Source organism: Crocodylus siamensis, chromosome 5 (assembly GCF_052110815.1).
Source record: "Crocodylus siamensis isolate JL-2025a chromosome 5, ASM5211081v1, whole genome shotgun sequence".
Classification (NCBI taxonomy): Eukaryota; Metazoa; Chordata; order Crocodylia; family Crocodylidae; genus Crocodylus; species Crocodylus siamensis.
Window position 1 is genome coordinate 72,672,965 of NC_143399.1, and position 19,906 is coordinate 72,692,870.

Here is a 19,906-nt window from a genome sequence, read left to right on the forward strand (position 1 = left end):
AGACTTGTGTATCGGGCAGCCGAGAGAAAGACGGACCAGGACAGACAGCTTCTGTTTACCTCTGGGTGGTGCGCCAGGCGCCCACCCCCAGATCCTCAAAGTCTCAGCACCAGGGCAGCGCCCGGCACCACCCGCTCCCTAGGCCACACCCTAGGGGTACGCTGCTTCAGCTGCATCTCCGAGCTGGCCAGGGCACCTCTGGAGGGAGCAAGGCCGCGGCTGCTCGAGGGGCGCAGTCCCGACTGGGGGACACCAACCTGTCTCCTCCCCCCTTGGACCCTCCCCACCACATTCCCCCGTGCGGCCCCTTTAAGACCTGGCCTCCCCGCCACCGGGGCCCGGCCACACGTGCTGCCCCACGTGCTCCCAACCCCTGAGGCCTCCCCTCCTTGCCGTCGCTTCCCATTGGCTAAAACTGGGTCAGGCCCCGCCTCCCCACCGCCGTGCCATTGGCCAAATCTAGGTCAGGGAGCCCCGCCTTTCCCACCTGCCCATCACCCACCCCCATGGCTGGGACACGTGACGGGCGTGCCCCCCTCCCCCTCGCGGCGGCCGGCGCTACGGGCTTCGGCAGCAGCTCATTGGCTCTGGGGGAGGGGACGGCGGGTGGGGAGGGGCCTGGCCGGAGGCCCCGCCCACCGCCGGCAGGCCCCGCCCCTGGCCCAGGGTGGGGGGGCTGCGTGGCCCCCGGAGGAGCTGGCGCCGGGGACGCGCTGCCTCCTGCCGCCGCTGCCCGGGCGGAGCCGAGCCGAGCCAGCCGCGGCCATGGCCAGGCAGGCGGCGCCGCTGGGTCCCCCGGAGCGGCTGCCCGGGCACCCGCTGGGCCCCGGCGGCGCCGGCATGGCGAGTCTGCGCAGCCTGCTGCAAGCCCCCGGCAAGAGCCCGGAGCGCCGGGCCCGCGACCCCAGCGCATGTGAGTGCCCCCCCGCCTGCCGGCCCGGCCCGGCCCGGCCCCGCACGCCCTGCCCGCGCAGGAGGGCGCCCGCCTGCACGTGTGCGCGCCGCCCAGGTGTGTGCGTGCACGTGTGCGCGTGCCCCGGGCTGGGGGGAGGGGGCTGCATGCGTGCGTGCGACCAGCTGCGTGTGTGTTTGCATGTCCCGCACTAATGTGTGCGTGTGCGTGCGTGCAGCAAGCTGTGTGTGTTGTGTTTCCCAGGTGGCGGTGGCTCTGCGTGTGCTTGTGTGTGACAAGTCACAGTGTGCTCACAGCTGTGCCTGTGTTACCAGTCTTGGCTGGCACGCATGGTGCATGTGTGACAGTTGAGTGTGCATGCATGTGCTGCCTGTTACTAATCATGGTGAACTGAAGCTGGGTGCATACACAAGTGCTTGTGTGTTGTAGAGGCCTGGTGTGTATTTGTATGTGAGAAAGAGAGGATGTGTGTGCGAGTGCATGTGTCAAAGGTGTTGCGTGCGTGCGTGTGCACATGTGTGACAGCACTGTCATGTTGTTTGCATGTGCCCAGAGGTAGGATGTGTTTGTGTAGCTGATAAAGACGCCGGGTGTGTGTTTGTGTATATGCAGCAGCGGCATTGTGTATGTGTGAAAGAAGCATAGTGTGCAAGTGCGTCTTTTTGCAAATGTGTGAACTGGAGGGTCTGTGTGGGGCTGTATGCACGCTTATGTGTATCTATGAGTCTGTGTGCATCTGCATATACACAGCTGAGTCTGTGTGTGTGTGTGCATGTCATTGTGTCTCCGTGACCCCCAGTTTTCTACAGGGGACATCGGTGCCCCCAGTATACACAGGGAGCTGGTCCCTAGGGCCGCTTGGCTCTTCACGCATGCACCCGCACACGCGGTGGCTAAGCATCCCAGCCACTGGCCCGCACACTGCTGGGCCACGGGACACGGCAGGAGGCAGTGAAACGTGCTCGCACGGCTTTTCCTTCCCTCTGCCTGAGGAGATGCTGCCGAACGCGTGAGCACTCAGTGCGGGGTGGGCAGGGAGGCGGGGCAGGGCAGGCAGGCTTGCTGGGCACTGACACTGAGCAAGGAGCAGATGGGGCTGGGAGACAGCAGTGCGGGCCACGGCGGGGCAGCCTCTGCGGGAAACTGGGCACAGACCTGCCTCTGCAAACAGCCCTGGGCTGCCAGCCTCCAGTCGCCCTGCGGGAACCGACCCGTCCCAGCAGATGCTGGCTGGAGAACGACCCAGCGGGCAGCAGGTCAGGAGCGAGGGACAGTGCAAGGTTGGGGGAGCCCAGGAAAGGGATGGTAGGGGGTTGTGGGTCAGGACTGAGGGGTATTGGCAGGATTGGCAGTTTCAAGGCTGTGCTACGTGGGGGGGCTGCAGGTTAGCAATGAGGGGCCCCAGTAGTGCAGGGGGCTGCAAGGTGGGAGTGAGGTAAACCAGCAGTCCTCTGTTGGGGTAGGCAGTGTCTGTGAATGGGAATAGAGAGGTACATGTGAGGGTGTTGGGTGAGGTGGAGCAGGTGGGGGCTGCAGGTTGGCAGCAAGGGGCCCCCAGTAGTGCCACATGCACACACACGTGTGTGCTAGTGGAGAGGGACATGCCATCCCCACATGCAGCACCGTGTCACCTCAGGGCCATGATGAATCGTGCTCTCAAGCTGTTGCCCCTGACAGGCCTGAGTGCTCCCCAGCACAGGGCGTGATCTGCAGCCCTCACCTGCCTCCTGCCCCACGTGCACTGGGCAGAGTCAGGCTTAAGGAATGAGGTGAGGCTGGGCCTCCTGCCTCTGCCACCTGCCTCAGCCTTGTGTCAGCACGTGGGTGGGGGAGCCCGGCCTGACATCTCCCCAGGGGAGTCTCCCACCTTGTTCTCTTCCTTGGTATACCAGGAAGGTGCCATGTCAGTGCTGTTGCCAGGGAAGCATCTCCAAATCCGGTGTGACAGCCCCCTGCCCCCACCCCACTCCTGCAGGGGCATCCTAGAATCTTTTTCATCGGGTCCCTGCTCTCCCCAGTGGTGACCCAGAACCTGGGACTGTCCCCTGGCTCCCTTCAGCAGCTATCTCAGACCCCTTTGCTGTTCTTCGGGCTATCCCGGAGTCTTTTCTGCCACTCCAGCCCCTTTGGTGCCAAGCCATGCTCTTCTCCACGTGGTCCCAGAACCCTGTGTTAGTACCCACTTCCTTCAGCCATCCTCAAGAATCCCATTTAAGGCCATCCCAGAATCCTCTGCACCAGGCCTTGTCTCATCTCAAAATCCTTTGGCTGAACCCCATCTCCACTCATTCCAAAACGCTTTGGCCTGTGCCCCAAATAAATCCTAGGATCCTTTGCCTCATGACATAAGTCCCAACTTGACACAAGGGGGTATTTTTGATCCGGAAGTGAAAGCCAAGCACATTGAACCCCATCCTGTTTTGGGGTGAAGGGGGCACCTCTGGTCTGAGCTGGGATGCAGTCACCTGAATATAATGACTTGAGATGCCTGGATTCTTTCCCAGCTCTGGAGAGGGGGTGAAATCTGATGGGTTAGAGCAGGGAGCTAGGACTCCAGGATCCTGTCCCTGCTTGAGGAGAGTCTGGTGGCTTAGAGCAGGGGGCCGGGAGCCAGGACTCCTGGGTTCGGTCCCAGCTCTGGGAGCAGAGTAGGGTGTAGGGAGTTAAAGTTGGGGTGGGGGCTGGGAGCCTGGACGCCTGGGTTCTATTCCTGGCTGTCCCTGCACGTGACCCTGCAGAGAGCGCTCCCGCGGCGCTGGCGTGGGCGGGGACGAGGCAGCTCAGCAAGAATAGCAAAGGGAAAAAAAGAAATAATGAAATAATTCGTATGCCGGCTCAGCAGACCCCTTCCCGCAACCAGGTCTAAGTCCCTCCCCGTGTCTCCCCCCGGCAGGAGGCCCCGCAGAAGGTCAGGCCCGCAGGTCCAACATGGTGCGGCAGCCAGGGTCACCCGAGGTGAACAAGCCTCACGTTTACAGGCAGGGTGGGGGGGGCGGGGGAGGGAGGAGCGGCACGTGGGCCAGGATGGCTGCGCGGCTGCTGCCTGCTGGGGGGGGCAATCCTCCACATCCACCCATCTGCTCCTCCTGCCGCCTGCACGTCCCATATCTTTCTGTCCATCTCTCTGTCTGTCCATCTGCCTACAGAGTGCCTTGTCTGACTGTCCATTCCCTACAGAACTACCAGCCCATCCCCATACAGAGCCCTCTATCTGTATCTGCCTTTTTATATCTCTGTCCTTTTCATGGTTTTGATCCAAGCAGCCACCACCCCTCCCACAGGCCCTTCCCTGTGCCTGAGGGCCTGCCAGTGATTAGAGCGAGGGGTGCTCCTTCCCCCACAGCCCCGTGACCCTGGGGTTCCCTGTCCCATCAGATTTATCCTCCAAGTTTGCTTGCATGGACACACGCTGCCCCATGCACTCACGTAGATGCCCATGCAAGGCTGGGCAGGCTCCTTGGCTGGTGGCATGCCTATAGACCTCGTGCCTGTGTGCTCACACACTCATGCATCTGAACACACGCACATCCTGCAAAGTACAGGATTAGCCATGCGTCTGCAGAAGGAGTGAACACAGCTGTGCATGCTCTTGTTCACATGTTCCTGTGCATGCACTTTCCACTCCAGGGCACAAGGCAAGCGTGCATATCAGGTTGTATACACAAACATGCAGTCACTTGTATAAATAAACACAATTGTGGAAACATGCAAGTACTTTTGCAAGCAAACACAGTTGCCTGTATATGCAAACAAACAATTACTTGTGCACAGAAAGATGCACTGGAGAACATGTAGCTATTTGTGCACACATGCACTAATATCCAGGCATGCACATGAACATTCACATACAAGTACTTCCATATATTAATTTAATGTTTTGCAGGCTCATGAGCACGCATACATACACAGTCACTTGTGAACACACTCCCCAAAGCCTTGAGCTCATATGCTTGTGCACACCTGAACACTTAGACACCCACCTTTCCCCCCCAGTTGTGTGCCCTCCCATCCCATCATCATCATCATATGTAGGAGGATCCAGGATTTTATGAAGTGGGTGCAGAAGTTTTGACCTGCACTGCAGGGCTGGGTGCACTCCTCTGCTCCCAGTCTCTCCCACCCACAACTAGGATAAACAGACCACTTACATTTTTAAAAGTCCCTAAATGGGGTAAGAATCTCCCCCTCTCATCTGCTCTCAGCAACCCCTTTCCTTTGCCTCTGTGCTCAGAGGCACCTCTCTTCTCCTGGCTGCTGCTGCTGCCCCCAGCTGACCTAGGGCTAGAGGGAGCTCCAAGAGCAGGATGGGAGGGAGATTCTTGCCTTTTTTGGAGATCTTAGATAAGTCTCCAGCTGCTTCTGCTTTGTGGCCCAAAAGGTGGAGTGCAGCTGTACCACTGCATCCTCTGGATCCTTCTGTCACATAGATGCACTCAGCAGTCTCTTCACACATGTATGTGTCCCACAACCCCTTTGCATACTTGCAAGCAGCTGGCAAGTTCCATGTGCGGTCCTGGGTATTAGTGCATGTGTGTACAGATAGCTACATGTTCTCCAGTGCATCCTTCTGTGCACAAGTAATTGTTTGTTTGCATATACAGGCAGCTGTGTTTGCTTGCATAAGTGTTTGCATGTCTCCATAATTGTGTTTATTCATACAAGTGACATGTTTGTGTACACAGCCTGATGTGCATGCTTGCCTTGTGCCCAGGAGTGGAAAGCGCATGCATAGGAACATGTGCACAAGACCATGCACAGCTGTGTTCACCATTTCCCTACATGCGTGGCTAATCCTGTAGTCTGCAGGCTCACACAACCCTGGCTCAGGTTGAAATAAATTTTTTCCTCTGGGCTTTGAGCCTGGCCAGAACAATGTGAAAGGACAACTTACAGACAGGCAGAGATAGAACAGAGGCATCTGGATTCCTAGCCATTCTTAACCCACCAGACTACCCTTCTTGTTCCCCACTCCCCACAAGCTCAAATGAAACCCCGTCATTCTGACCTGCTGCCTCTCTCCTATAGGCATCATCAAGGAGAAGGAGGGGAAGATGGAGGAAGAGCTGGGGGGTAGCCGGGCAGGACATGGGGCCTTCCTGGGCTCCCTGCTGTGGGAGCGGGCCCTGCCCTACAGCGAGGTGGAGTATGTTGACCTGGACGAGTTCCTGCTGGAGAATGGGCTGCCCCCCAGCCCCAGCAGCCCACCTGGAACCTCACCCAACCGCATTCATGCCAGTGCTCCTGGCTCTGCAGGGGCTCTCAGCCGCCCAGCCTCCTGCACCTCCACCACCTCAGCCTGCTCCTCGCCCAGTGATGGCAGCACAGGCAGTGGCTGCCCCAAGACAGGTGGGCGCTGAGGGGACCATGGGGTGGTGGGGGAAGTGGGATGGCAGGGAGCACATAGGTAGTGGGTCCACCCATCCCCCATCCTGCTCCCCCATCTCCCCTGCCTCCCCCATTTCTTGCCTCCCCCAGCAGCCATGGGTTCTCTCTTGGGTTTTGTTCAGAACAAACCCCTGGGTTTCCTCAGCACAGGTTCCCCGGCACCCCAACCTGATGCACATGGGGTTGCTGGAAGCGAGGATGCCTGGGTTCTATCCCAGCTCAGAGAGGAAAGTAAGATTAGTAGTTTGGAGCAGTGGGGCTGGGAGCCAGGGCATTTGGGTTCACTCTCTGGTTCAGCCTGCTTTCTCAGTGCCTCAGTTTCCCTTCTGTCAGCAGGTAGAGAGTGAGCAGGGTCAGGGGGCCCCTGCCTGCCTTGCCACCAGGGTGGTGTGGGGTAGGGGAGGATGCTATGCATAATTACGACTTTACATTGTATGTCTCCAGTGCCCTGGGGAGAAAGATGGGGCCCCCTGCAGACTGTCCAGTACTGGCCAGGCTGGAGACCCCCACTCTGTTCCCACAGAGTTCCCACTAAGCAGGGCCCAACTAGGCAAACACACAGATGGGAGACCCCTTTGGGGTGCAGAAGTGGGGGCATGTCCTCTCTTACAGACTGAAGGACCCCAGTGCTAGGGGTGCTGTGCTATTGGAGCTTGGTGAAGGAATCAGCAGGAGGCAGAATTAGTTGTGCCTGTGGGCTTGACCCTTCCTTGCCTCCTCCTACAGGCCCGGTGACCCCTGTGTCCAGGAGCACACCCAGCCCTGTGGATCCCGACAGCGTGGAGGTGCTGATGAACTTTGACCCTGACCCTGCGGACCTGGCGCTGTCCAGTGTCCCTGGGCACGAGACCTTTGACCCGCGCAAGCACCGCTTCTCCGAGGAGGAGCTCAAGCCCCAGCCCATAATGAAGAAGGCACGGAAGATCCAGGTGCCTGAGGAGCAGAAGGTGAGGCCAGGTGCCAGCTCCCATCTGCCCTAGTGGGGGCACTGGCTGGTTCAGGGAGTAGGGCTGGGACAGGCCTGCCCCTGCTAAAGGCTGCCACCCCAAGCTAGCCTTGGGAGCAGTAGCTGAGAGGAAGGAGCACCTGTCTGAACTGGGCCTGGTTGGGTTGGTGTGTATGACTCGTTCAATTTCTTCCTCTCCCATTGATTTGTTTATTTACCTTTTCCAATGTTTTGCTCCCAAACATTTATTTTCCATCTTTTCCTTTCCTGGCTTCCCTTCCTTCCCCTTGCTCTGCCTGTGTCCCTCTGTCTGTCTTATCCCTGCTGTCTGTCCATCTCTTTCATTTTATCTATGTCTGTCTTTTATTTTCTGTCCCATATTTTTCTTTCCATCCATCTGTCCATACTAATTATTCTGTCTATCTGTCTACTTCATTTATTCTCTGCCTGTCCAATTGTCCACCTTGTATATCCTCTGTCCATCTATCTCTTCTCCTATGACTCTGTTGCATCCATTGTTCTCATTTCCACTCCGTCCATCCGTCCCTCTCTTGGGTTTTCTGCCTACCTACCCGGCAGGATGAGAAGTACTGGAGCCGGCGGTACAAGAACAATGAGGCAGCCAAGCGGTCGCGGGACGCTCGGCGCCTCAAGGAGAACCAGATCACAGTGCGGGCGGCCTTCCTGGAGAAGGAGAACGCTGTGCTGCGCCAGGAGGTGGCTGCCATCCGCCAGGAGCTGTCCCGCTACCGCTCCATCCTCTCCAAGTATGAGGCCCAGCATGGAGCCTTGTAGGCACAGCCCTGCCCACCCTGTGGACACATGGAGTGGAACCTCCTCTGATGAGGTGGGGGCTGGCCGGGCCCCTGGGACTTGGTCAGCAGCAGCCCCCTAGGACTGGCAGACTCCAAGGCTTGCCCTACAGGGCACAGACACCCAGGGACAGGGGCAGACTGAGCCCATGGATGCAGCGCCCCCTTCCCAGCTTGGACACATTGGCACAAAGCCTCAGTGAAGAGGATGGGGACCAGTGTTGATGGGGACAGCTCTGATCCAGTAGAGGAGGGTCAGTGCCAGGATGCCTGGGTTCCCTCCCAACTCCAGGAGGGGAGTGTGGTCTGGGGGGTTAGACCAGAAAGGCTGGGAACCAGGACACCTGGGTTCTGTAACAGCTCCAGAGAAAAGTAAGGTCTGGAGCAGTGGAGCCGGGAGGATTTCATTCTTCCAGCTCTGCCTGTCCCCACCACCTTGCTCTGATTGGTTGGCAGGCCACTTAGCAAGAGAAGTTGCTGTCCCTGCTCTGTTTCCCCCTGTGATGCTACACATGGGGAGTGAATGGTAGAGAGCTTCACTCCTGAACTGTTAAGTGACTGGACTAAGGCTTTGTGAGGTGCCTGAACCAGGGACAGAACCCACATGTCCTGACTCAACCCTGCCTCTAAGCATCCAGCACTGGAAGGAAGTGCATTGCTTTATAGTAGGGCTGGCCGACTTCTAAGTGGCTGTGGGGACAGCACATGCTGCAGGCCATACCAGCAGAGGTCACTCTCCTCCCCCCCCCCCCCCCCCCCCCCCGAGCTGCACATCACATGGATGCCCCCTGTTGCAACAAGCACCTGCTTCAGTGCCCACTTGCTGCTGCAATGAGCCCATGTGGACATTTCCCACTGCCCACCCCACGCCACATGGCCCCAACCTCACTGGTGCGGAACTAAGAAGCCTGAGAACGGGGGGGAACCCAGAGGCTATGACGAGGGGAGGGGGCTGCAACTGGTTCAGAGCCCCAAGGAGCTGCAGCTTAACCCCCTCCTTCCCCATTGGGCTGTCAATTACAGCACAACTCCATGCACCCCCTGGTGGCTATTTGGTATTCCAGCACTCACAGGCAATTCCCAAAACAGGCACAGATTGGGAATGGCTGGAGGGACCATGCAGGGATCTGGCCCAGGATGCCTGGGTTCTGTCTGAAATCTGGCAGGGGTGTGGGGACCTGGTGGGTTACAGCAGGGGGGCGGGTGTTGCTGGGAGGCAGGGCACCTGGGTTCTGTTCCAGCTGTACATAGGAACTAGTCAAACTCTGACCCTGTTTTCTATATAATGAGAACTTTGCTTTCATGGTCCTTCCCACCTCTCTGATAGAACCCAGGCATCCTGTCCCACTCCGCTCCCCTCCCAGCACTAGGATAGCACCCAGGTGTCCTGGCTCCCAGCCTTCCCCCTGCTATAACACACCAGATCCCACCTTCCCCCCTTTGCACTCTGACCACTTTACTGCCCTGGGTCCCCCTCTTGCCCAGTGCATATTATATTTTTGGTGTGGGGGGGGATGTTTTTCCTCCCCACCGGACCAGTACAAACGGGTTTGCCAACCATGCCTCAGGGCTGGCCGGCCAACGGGTGGGTGGGGGGTGGGTTCCCTGTGTACTTCTTTGCCAGGGTTCAGATGTGAGATATATTTTGGTAAAAGTACTTGGCCATCTATGCCATCCCACCTGCCCTAGGCATGGCCAGGACCCCTGCATCCCCCAGGCAGCCCAGTGAGACCAGGGCTTATCCCACTCACAGGGGTGTCAGCTGGACAATGTGGGGGGGGAGGGGCACATGCCCACATCAGCTCAGCCTGCATGCTGGGTTGGGGGTGCCTGCGTCAGGCTGGGACTGCGGGTACTGGGGAGGTGGGAGGGCAGGAAGGGCATTTTGTACAGACACTGGGGGTGGGGGGACGGGGAAAGTTTTTCTTTTCTACATAATGAATGGAGGCTGGTCTGGGTGGTGAGGGGGCTTACACCCCACCCCACCACAGAGCAGGATGAATAAAGAGACTGGACAGGCAGGCAGGCAGGAGGCTCCGGGTGTCTTGTTCTGAACTTGCACTGCTGTCCCCTGCTTGTGTGTATGGGTATGTGTGACAGCCAGGCCCTGCCCTGGTGTGTGGGGGTGGCACAGAAACAACCGTGGGGACACCTGGGAGGAACTGGCCCCTGCTACATGCTCCCCTTGGGTGCCCTTTCCCAGAGGAGCCCTGTAAGCTGAGGCCCAGAGGTCCAGCACCTACCTGCTGCCCCTTTCCCAGCCTTACTGGTATGCTCTTGCTTCCAACCCACTATCCAGCCCTAGGCTCCCCCTGCCAGGCCTAGAAGCACCCACTCTTACTTGGGGAAATGAAGGGCTGGCACAGGGCAGGCTCATGCTATTGCTTTATTGCATAGGTCTAAATTGCTTCATAACGAGGACAAGACAGGGTTAACAGCAAGGGTGGCTGCAGCATACACAGGGTTAACAGGCAAAGCACAGGAGACAGGACACTGCCCAGCACCCCCCTGTCCTGACTGGATCAGGCCCCACCCCACAAGCCTAGAAGCTTCCAGAGCAGAAACCCGCATATCACTGTGGTCTGTGAACATGGGGAGGGGATGGGGTAAAAAAACTCCACTCCCCAAGTGCATCTAGCAGGGTAGATAGTCAGGGGCCTAAGGAAAGGGCTTATGAGGTTGATGGGAGGGGAGCAGGGCAAGGAGTTTTGTAGCAGCTGGTAGGACAGACAGAACAGGTATCAGACAGACAGACAGCTGCCCCACCGCCATCCCAGCAAGTGGGCAAGACCCTGCAGGCAACAGCACAATGTGCAGGCTCAGTGCAGAGATTGCCCCCACCCTGCTGTGCCCCAGCCATGGCCCAACAAGGTCCTGCCCTTCAGCCACGCAGGGCTTCATTTAGCCCCAGCCCCTACTACCAACGGTGAGTCAAGCACATTATCCCCTGCACCCCAGGAGGCAGCGACCCAGGGGAGTGCTAGGCTTCCTGCCATGCCACCCCTCTTGTACTCTGGGTATTTGCTTTAGGATGTCAAGATACCTGGGTTCCCTCCAGCTCAGAGGGGAGAGCAAACTCCAGTGGGCTCAAGGAAAGAGGGACCAGAGGCCTACATTCTAACCTGCCTTCACTCCTCCCGTGCCTCAGTTTCCCCTTCCACCTGCAGAGGGACGGCTGGGCAAGCTCTGAGCCTCAGCCTCACCCCCACCCACTACGGGGACAACAGGCTCTTGGGTTGGTACCACCAAGCAAAAGAATCCCCACCCCCCACAGGCTGTAGGACAAAGTCAAAAGGTACAGGACACTGGCCCCTGCCCCTTTTCGTGGCCACCTTGAGCCCCTGCCCCCAACACCTTTGCTTTGCTTCCCCTGGCCCCACCCCAGGAAGGGCTCCTTGCTTGCAAGGGCTGCCCCAACTTGGAGGCTGTGAACAGTGGCCGGCGGGGGGAATACAGCACCCTGGGGCCAAGCCCCAGCACCCAAAACCAGCTGGGAAAGAACATGTTGGGCCAACATTTTAAGGAAACTGAGAGCCAGTATGCCTCAGTTGCATCCCTACTCTGGGAGTGGAGTAGTCTGATGAGTTACAGCTAGGAACTGGGAGGCAGCTAGTTAACAGAAACAGGGAAAGTCACCAGCCACTACCCCCACAGCCCTCTGGCTCCATGTGGAGAACTGTACTGGCACTGGTTACACCCATGAAGGTGCCAGAGGCAAGACGGGGCTGCTACTGGCATGGCAGGGGCTGCAATCACCCAGCTTCACCTGCCCCAGCAGGCAGCAGCCTCATCTCACTGCTGGTACAGGCAGATGCACATCCTAGGGGCTGAGCATGGTGACCAGACATTTAATGCCTTTCAGCATCACCCCCACATAGCAGGGGGCCCCACTCTACCGCAATACAACTCTCAAATCTATCCTTGTGCCCCGCCCATTGCCCTACTGGGCAGGGAGCACATTAGTTACATTCATCCAGTGTGTGGTTCTCTGGGAACTAAGCAATAAATAGGCAGCATTAGAAGCAGGAGGCCTCCAATCTGCCCCTACCCCCTCCTGCAGGCTGGAGGCAGGGGCTTACAGTATAGTCCCCTTTCTGGTCCTCTCCCCCCTACACCTGAGAGGGTGCATGGTCAGTACCTACTGCAAGAGGCTCTCCCTTAGAGGAGTAGCTACAGGCGAAGGAGATGGACAGGTGCCCTGTCTCCCTCCAACCAGATCAGCCAAGGGGGCGGGGGGGCAATTGTTACTCCCCCCTCCCACTGCTAGGTGGTCAAGTCGTGGTGAGAGGGTGCAGCCCTGATGGCCCAGCAGACTCTGACAGAAGGACAACAGAGGATGGGTGCATCCCAGCCCCACCCCCCACCTCAGCAGGAGGAGCCCCCAAGGCGAGCAACACCAGTGATGAGACGGGCAAGGCCGCAGTGCACCTGGGCCTGGAGGGGGCCATACTCCACGCGCTCACCATCCACAGTGAGGATGCCCTTGCGTGTGAGGGGCTCCAAGCGGAAGGCACGCACAGGTACATGGCTGAGGTGGGGGCAGGACTGCTCGAAGTGGGTGCCCTTCTCCATGGCCAGGAAAATGCGGACAAGAGCAGCACGCGACACCCCAGCTTTGACAAAGCAGAGGTGGATAAGCCCATCACTGAGGCAAGCAAAGGGTGCTGTGAGTAGGTCAGCACCCAGGTGCGTCTGGTAGATGGCCAGGACTAGCACAAAGTCATCCTCCACAGTCACCCATGATGGGGGCACTGGCTGCCCCAGGGGCACCAGCAGGTCATCTGGAGGCCCACCCATGCCTGTGTCCATGCCCCCACCTTCTGGGGCACCTATTGGCTCCTCAGGTGCTGGCTCAAAGGTGAAGCTTTGGGGGTGCAGGGCTGAGGCCGAGACAGGAGGGGGGGACCCTGGGGATGGGGAAGGGTCATCAGGGGGCTCTGGTCCACGGTGGTGGAAGGCCTGGCGCTCTTCGCACAAGCCCATGTCTGAGACAGCACGGTGCAGAGGCAGGCGCGTCAGGGGCAAGCGCCCATTTGCAGCCACAGTAATGCTGCGGGAAATGGGGCGGTGGGCCGGGCCATCAGGCGCAGGCAGGTAGGAGAGGCGTCCGCGGTAGGTGTGCAGGGAGGCCAGGCGTACCATGGTGCCCAGTGTGAAGCGAGCCGAGCCCACGCGCCGGTATTTCTCACTCTCGATGTCTACATCTGAGACAAAGCCCCAAGCCACACTGAGGAAGGAGAAGCAGCGGGTGCCTGATGCTGTCGTCACTGACACCAGGTCCAAGGGTGCCACAGCCGCATGACACAGCAGCACTGTGCAGTTCTGTAGCAGCTCCAGGCCCATTGCCTGCTCCAGCCTGCAGATGTTAAGGGAGTTCAATGCTGGGGTGAGGGGTTGCCAAGAATTTTTGGAGGTCAAATTGGCTGGCTGCTGCCTCCTGCAGCTGGGGAATGGGAACGGCTGCCTGAAGCACTCCCATTCCAAAGGACGAGAGAGCAGTGTAGGGGGAGGCAGGGAAAACAACCTCAACACTGCACAGAGGGAGGGGCTGGAGGGGCGTTGGAAAGTAACAGACCCAGAGACTCCGACCCATCCCAATCCCCAACTGCTCAGCCCTTCCACCCCTCATGGAATCCTGTACCCCACAACTCTCCAGGCATCCCCCACTCTGTCCCAAGCCATCCTGCCCCAATGTTCCTCCTAGTTTGCCCCAGTACTCTGTGCCTCCATCTACTTTGATCCTACCCAGCATTGAAGTTGATGGCTCCGGCCAGGGCATTCCCTGAGCCGCAGGGCAAGATGCCCACCGGCATGGTGATGGCCTGCTCCCAGTCTGGCCGTTCCATCAGCCCATTGATGACCTGCAGAATGGATAGGGGCATCAATGGCAGGGGAGAGGGGCTGAGAGCCAAGATGCGTTGGGAGGGAGGGGGCGGGGGAGTGCAGAAGAAGGAAGCTAAGACAACTGGGGGAGAAGAGTTACCTCATACAGGAGCCCATCCCCAGAGAGTGTGACGATCCCATCCCACTCTGGCAGGCTGATGCCTTTCACCACCTCCCGGGCATGGTTTGCTCGCTCTGGGGCATCAGGAGAGATAGGGACATCAGGTACCACACTTACACATCCCCTTGGAGGCCCCCCTCCCCACAGAGCCCCTCTCTCGCAGACTCAGTTCCACCCCACCTACACAATACTGCATTTTCTCCTCCTGGCAGAATGCCCTCCTTTCCTTCTCACCCCAACTCACCTGTTTGGATGAGGTTGAAGCTGATATCAGCCTCTGAGATCATGGGCAGGATGTGGCTCTGGCACCACTGCATGGCATTGCCCCGGCCACCAAAAGGGTTCAGGAGCAGCAGCAAGCGCCGAGGCCTGGGCAGGAGGCTTGGGCTGATGTCTGCAGAGAGAAGGGACACGTGGACAGGAGGAAGCCACTCCCAGCACCAACACAGGTCAGATCCAACTGCCTCTGGGGTGAGGCAGACTGGGGGCTGGTGATACTGGTGCAGCTGAGAACAGGAAATGGAGACAAACCCTGCACAGGAGTCCACATAAAGGGAAGGACTTTGAGAGCAAACAGTTATTACCTGGGCTGGCAGTTTTCCAGGACACCCAAGTTCACACCCAGACCTTGGGAGGGAAGCACCAAGGGCTTTCAAAGAGAAGCAATCCACACATTAAGTTGAGCAAGTGCAGAGTCCTGCCCTGCTCCTCACAGCATGTCGCCCCTGCCCTGCTCCTGCTGCACTCCTAAGAGCTGGCAGGCCCACGTCCTCCCTCAAGCTCCAGGAAAAACAACGGATGTACTGGAAGGAGATAAAACCAGGGACAACCCCGCCTCCCACCACCTCATCACAAAGGGAAAATCATGGTCAAGATTTCCCTCCTCCTTGCAGGTGGGGAGGGGGCAGGAGCCTGGATGCTCAGGTTTTGTTTCATTTGGGGGGCTGGGGAAGGCCTCCTGGATTCTCTCCTAGCTCCACTTCCATGGCTGAAGGGGGTAGAATTGGACTCAGTTCCTTGCTCTGAGTCAGAAGTTCCCTTATTATCTTATCGGTAGAACTGGTTGCACTTTATACCCAGGACAATATGAGGGGTAAGGGGGGGGAGCTGACCGGTCCCACCATCTGCCTCCCAGATGAAATGTGCTGGAGAACGCCTCCCCCCACCACCACATTCCTTCTACTCACTACCTATGGCTGAGATAGGGGCGCCATCATGCTGAATGCTGCTCAGGCCCAGAGTCACTGGTATCAGGACCTTGCAGTCACAAAGCAAACTCTAGGGCTGCCCTCTAAAAAGATGGCAAGGGTGAACTAGGGCAATGTTCAGAGACAGCAGGACCTGCCCATGGGTTATTAGAACATCTGGAAACAGAATCAGGTATCCCTGGGCCCAGTACACCACATCCCATATCTGCCAGAATATGAATATCTGTTACCTCTGAAGCCTACAAACTACAATACACCAGCTGTACATACCGAGTCATGAAATGAAGGCCATCATGTGTGCAGACCCACCTGGGGGTGTCAATTGGCAGCAGCAGGTAGCCCCTAAGCCTACAACCTGCACACTCCCACACTACCAGCAGGGATGGTGGATAGAGCTTCCATGTGCCCTCATAGGGTAACTATGCACAGGGCGTAAGACTGCCTGCAAAGGTGGATGAACATGCATGCCTGTAGCATCTCGCAGGTGGGATCTGAACCAGCTGCTCCCTATAGAGTCATGGGCAGAGCCCACGCCATGTTCCACCTCTACCACCTACACCCTATAAGACTGTGGCCTCCAGTTCAATTTCGCTATCAAAGAAAATGGTTCTGCCCCACCTCCACATGGGTGCAAGGAAGGACAACACAGTAATTACTCTGGAACACGTAGTCACCATACCAAGCAGCTGTGGGCATGTAAGACAAAGCTACTGCAGACACCCTTTCCAAAGCTAGAACCCTGTACTCTTGGTTTCTAGCCCCTTGATCTAACCCACCAAACCCTACTACCCTCCCTGAGCTGGGACAGAGCCCAACACGCTCACTCCCAGCCCTCAACTCTAGGTAAGAAACTTTAGCATCCTGATCCCTGTGCACATAGGCTCTGTACTGAGAGGAACACAGCTGCCAGTAATTGTAGCCCTGGCACTGGCACTACCTGATGCAAAAGCTGCTCTACTCCATCACTGCCCATGCTGTGAAACAAGGGGCCAGATGGCACATCCTGTTCCCAGGAAACAAGCCCCGCCCCCCCATAGAAATCAGTGCCCTCCCATGGGAGCCAAGAAACCCCTTCACTACAAAACTGTCCAGCCCTTGGCTTGGCCACATCCCTCAGCATGTCCTGATATAAAAAAACCTGACCTTTAAAGGGGCCAAGACACCTGAGTTCTAACCCCATTCTGGGAGGGGAGTGAGGCCTGGTGAGTCAGAGCAGGGAGATGGAAGCCAGGACTCTTGGGTTGTCTCTTGAGAATAAGCTCCTTCCCATCCATGCTTCGGTTTCTTCTACATACTACAAGGACACAGACACCCCACTGCCATGTCAGGGAGGGGGTGATGGAGGGGAAAGGAGCATGGGAAGTCAGCCCCTGGGTGCAGACACAGAAGCACAATCCCCCTTCCCTTCATGTTCCACCAGCTGCCCAGGCCCCAGCGAACTTAACCTCTCCATCAGACATTTCACCCTAGAAGGCGAAAGGAGACACATAGCCAAAAGTACCTTGCCAACGGTCATGGGCCCAGCACATGCCTACACTGACACCGCCTGAGTCTGCCCCCTCTATGACCTGGACCTGAATCACCTACAGCTGCCAGTTTGAAAAGAGACAAATTTTGGACCATTTCCATCCTTTCTTAGTCAGCAAGAAACACTGCATGATTTCAGGTAAGGAACTGGTGCCTGGGAGCTAGAACACCTGGGTCCTCTCCAGCTCCAGGAAGAAGCAGCAGCACAAACAGCAGACACAGCCCTTACCCATTTCACTGGAGACAGGGACACCCAGCACTAGGCACTTGATGGCAGCTGCCCACTTCTCAGCCACGGCCTGGTTCTTGTTGTAGTTGTCGGCCCCATCCACCTGGAAAGTGCGTGCCGCCCGCTGGCGCACCCGGCCCGAGCCCATTGCCACCTTCCTCTTCTTCAGTGGGTAGGCATAGATCGTGAAGTAGGCAGAAGAGTCGGTGGCCACCCGGCTCCGCAGCGTGTGACAGCCCACCACATCAGCCAGAGCTACCACTGTCCGTTGGTCTGTCTCGGGCTTGGGCACCAGGCGCTGGATGTGCAGCTCCATGCACGTCAGGCTCAGGGCATAGCGTGTGCCCTTTGAAGGGTATATCCCAAACTCGCCATGCAGCAGCGTCTCAGCACCGTTACGGTATGGCCCTGGAGCCAGCTCCATACTTCCCGTTCCTGCCACAGTCTCTAGCCCCATGGACTCCTCTGGGCTCAGATGCCAGGCATGACTGGGAGGACAGCTCAGCCACCTCTGGGACACTGTTCATGCTCCATGGGTGCAGCCTGTGGGACAGACACAAACAGCCAGTCAGAAAAACAGCAAGGAAGCAGCCTGGGGGTGACCCTGCAAATCACCCTAGCCCAGGGCCTTACCTTGCTCAACACAGGGAACCACCTGTCCAAACCACCCCCTCCACCAATGCAGTTTTCTCCCCAGGGGACCAGGCAGGGCAGAGGAATGAAGCCCAACCTGTAGGGCAGCTTGGAGGAGTGGGGCGTTATGCCTGCACCCGGCACCTGCAGCCACACAGAAGCCTCAGCTCCCGGCTGCTGCTGACCTTTTCCCTGGCAGTGGCCCAGCCCAGGCCGGGAGGCGACTCCTTGCACTACCACTCCCTCTCCCACCCACCTGCCACAGGGCTAGGGTTGGGTCAGGGCCCTGGCTGCGGCCTTGAGAGAGGCAGGGGTGCATGACTGCTCTGAGGATGGGGCAGAGGGGTAATGCCCCAGCCCCTGGGCCCCTGTCCGCGGGGGTCCCAGCGTCCCCAGGGTCTCCTGCTGCCTCCACACCTGGGCCCCCGCTCCTGGCCCCGACGGCTCCAGCTCCTCCGAAGCCCCCTGCCCCGGCACCACGCCCTGCCCGCCCATGGGCGCGGGAGCGGGAAAGGGGGCGCTGCCCTCCCGCGCCGGGACAGGCAGGTGGAGGCCACTACAAAGCGGTGCCTGCCGGCATCCTCGACCCCGCTCTGCCCCCAGCTATAGCCACATCCCCCGCTCTACCCGCGGCACACCAGGAAGTGCTCTCACTCCCATCCCGCCGGCTACGAGTCCCAGCCAATCACAGCGCCGCCCGCCGCCCCGGCCCTGCCCCCTTCCAGGCATGCGGCTCCTCTGCCGGTGTGGGGGGGAGGGGGGGTCAACAGTGGGCGCCCATCTTAGACGTGAGCGAACACGGACAGCTTCGCCTTCCATTGGAGTCAATAGCAAAGCGGGGACATATTTGTTGTGGGCGAACGGAATGGCCTGGTGAAATTTCGTGAATGAGGTCGGCGGCCATATTGGGTAGGGGCAATTTCTAAAGGAGCGAACAGGGAGACCATCTTTGTTATGGAAACCGGGAATGCTTTTCTCCACGGAAATCAGATCGCCACGGGCGGTTATCTTGGGTGTGGGCAAAGGAAAGCCAATGGCAAAAGCAGCCATTTTTGTTAGGGGAAACAGAAACGGCTTCCTTTGAATTTAAAAAAAAAAAAAAAATCGTCGTGGTAGCCATCTTTGGTGTGGGCACCAGCCACAGCTTCACGTTGTATGTTAGAGCACTAGCCAGGAGCCATCTTTCTTGAGGGCAATGCCGCGCTGTCCCTGGCCTGGCTCCAGACGGGCCTGGCCAAGCCTCATCCTCCACAAAGACGCGAGGGGCTCGCTGTAGCGCGGGGGGGGGTGGGTAGGAGAGGGGCAAACCAAGACACAAAGGCGGAGGGGACTTGCACCCTATAGACCAATCAGCACAGAGCAAAACAGTCTCGGATCCCAGCATGCACCCCTCCATGGCCAACAGAGGGCCTGCGCCTCCCGCACAATGCCCTTCTGCTCCACTCATGCATGCCTCAGTTTCCCCACGTGAGGATAGGGACTCCTGGCCTTCTCTGCCAAGCACCAGCCAAGAGCCAGGGACTGTTGCTGGACACTAAGATCCTCCCTGAACTGACAGCGGCAAATCCAGCTGCTCTGAGAGGAACTATAGGCATCTTGTCTGCTCCTTTTCCAGAGCTCCCCAGATTGGGCACTGGGTATAGCACTGCCAACCCAGCTCCAGTATCCTACTCCACCATGGATGCGCCATGTGGCCTTGAGCCTGTCCCTTAGCTGCTCTGTGCCTCTGTTTCTCCATCCTTAAGAAGGAGGAACGTTCACCTGGCTCCGCCTTACACAGGGGCTGGGAGGATCAAAATGCCAAAAGGCGTAAGTGCAGCCACCGCTAGTCTCATAAGCATCTCAGACACATAAACCTTGTTCCCACAAATAACCTGTGTTCGTGGTTAGAAGCTCAGGCCTTGGTCAGTAGCTGGCTCTGCTCTATGTTGTACCAGTACCCACAGATGTTGAGTGGGATTGAAGTATGGCTGGTCTGTTCTGTATCAGCACCATCAGTCTCTGATGCTGTATTCTGGACTGGTGAAGGAAATTCTGCACTTTTGCTAAATGAGGGCTGGCCAACCTGTGGCATGAGTGCCAAAAGTGGCACAGGCAGCTATTGCGTGTGGCATACAGCAGCTCAGGGAGAGGAGAGGCAGCTTGGGTAGTGAGCAGAGTGAAGAGCAGAAGATTGGGTAGGGAGCACAGGGTAGGAAGCAGAGCATGAGATTGGCAGAAGACGGGGGAGGGTGCAGGGCTAATTTGTA

General features: G+C 58.1%; 2 protein-coding genes across 10 annotated transcripts; one reads left to right on the forward strand and one right to left on the reverse strand.

Annotated features, from left to right (window-relative positions):
- The first annotated feature begins 556 nt into the window (after window positions 1–556).
- On the forward strand, window positions 557–8,796 carry DBP (D-box binding PAR bZIP transcription factor). Of its 3 annotated transcripts, none has more exons than XM_090048962.1 (4): window positions 557–1,009; window positions 5,939–6,259; window positions 7,025–7,245; window positions 7,824–8,796. In XM_090048962.1, the coding sequence occupies exons 1-4, from the start codon at window positions 766–768 to the stop codon at window positions 8,037–8,039; spliced, it is 1,002 nt and encodes a 333-aa protein (XP_089905088.1). In that variant the 5' UTR covers window positions 557–765; the 3' UTR covers window positions 8,040–8,796. The 3 variants fall into 3 exon arrangements, with proteins under 3 accessions (XP_089905088.1, XP_089905089.1, XP_089905090.1); XM_090048963.1 differs by having other exon boundaries at window positions 578–913; XM_090048964.1 differs by lacking the exon at window positions 557–1,009 and adding an exon at window positions 1,989–2,169.
- A 1,633-nt stretch (window positions 8,797–10,429) lies between these two features.
- SPHK2 (sphingosine kinase 2) lies at window positions 10,430–18,391 on the reverse strand. Of its 7 annotated transcripts, none has more exons than XM_090048970.1 (6): window positions 18,296–18,391; window positions 17,025–17,567; window positions 14,305–14,454; window positions 14,040–14,134; window positions 13,802–13,917; window positions 10,430–13,412 (listed from the first exon to the last, which is right to left on the reverse strand). In XM_090048970.1, the coding sequence occupies exons 2-6, from the start codon at window positions 17,479–17,481 to the stop codon at window positions 12,422–12,424; spliced, it is 1,809 nt and encodes a 602-aa protein (XP_089905096.1). In that variant the 5' UTR covers window positions 17,482–17,567; window positions 18,296–18,391; the 3' UTR covers window positions 10,430–12,421. The 7 variants fall into 7 exon arrangements, with proteins under 7 accessions (XP_089905096.1, XP_089905099.1, XP_089905095.1 ...); XM_090048973.1 differs by having other exon boundaries at window positions 18,312–18,333; XM_090048969.1 differs by having other exon boundaries at window positions 18,285–18,319.
- Between the last annotated feature and the right edge of the window lie 1,515 nt (window positions 18,392–19,906).

Coding starts and splice junctions, on each gene's coding strand:
- DBP (XM_090048962.1), top strand. CDS start 766: ATGGCCAGGCAGGCGGCGCCGCTGGGTCCCCCGGAGCGGCTGCCCGGG. Junction 1,010..5,938: donor CACGTGTGCGCGCCGCCCAG/GTGTGTGCGTGC, acceptor TCTCTCCTATAG/GCATCATCAAGGAGAAGGAG. Junction 6,260..7,024: donor CAGTGGCTGCCCCAAGACAG/GTGGGCGCTGAG, acceptor CTCCTCCTACAG/GCCCGGTGACCCCTGTGTCC.
- SPHK2 (XM_090048970.1), bottom strand. CDS start 17,481: ATGGGGCTAGAGACTGTGGCAGGAACGGGAAGTATGGAGCTGGCTCCA. Junction 14,455..17,024: donor CCCTGTCTCCAGTGAAATGG/GTAAGGGCTGTG, acceptor TTCTCTCTGCAG/ACATCAGCCCAAGCCTCCTG. Junction 13,918..14,039: donor GGGATGGGCTCCTGTATGAG/GTAACTCTTCTC, acceptor TCCATTCTGCAG/GTCATCAATGGGCTGATGGA.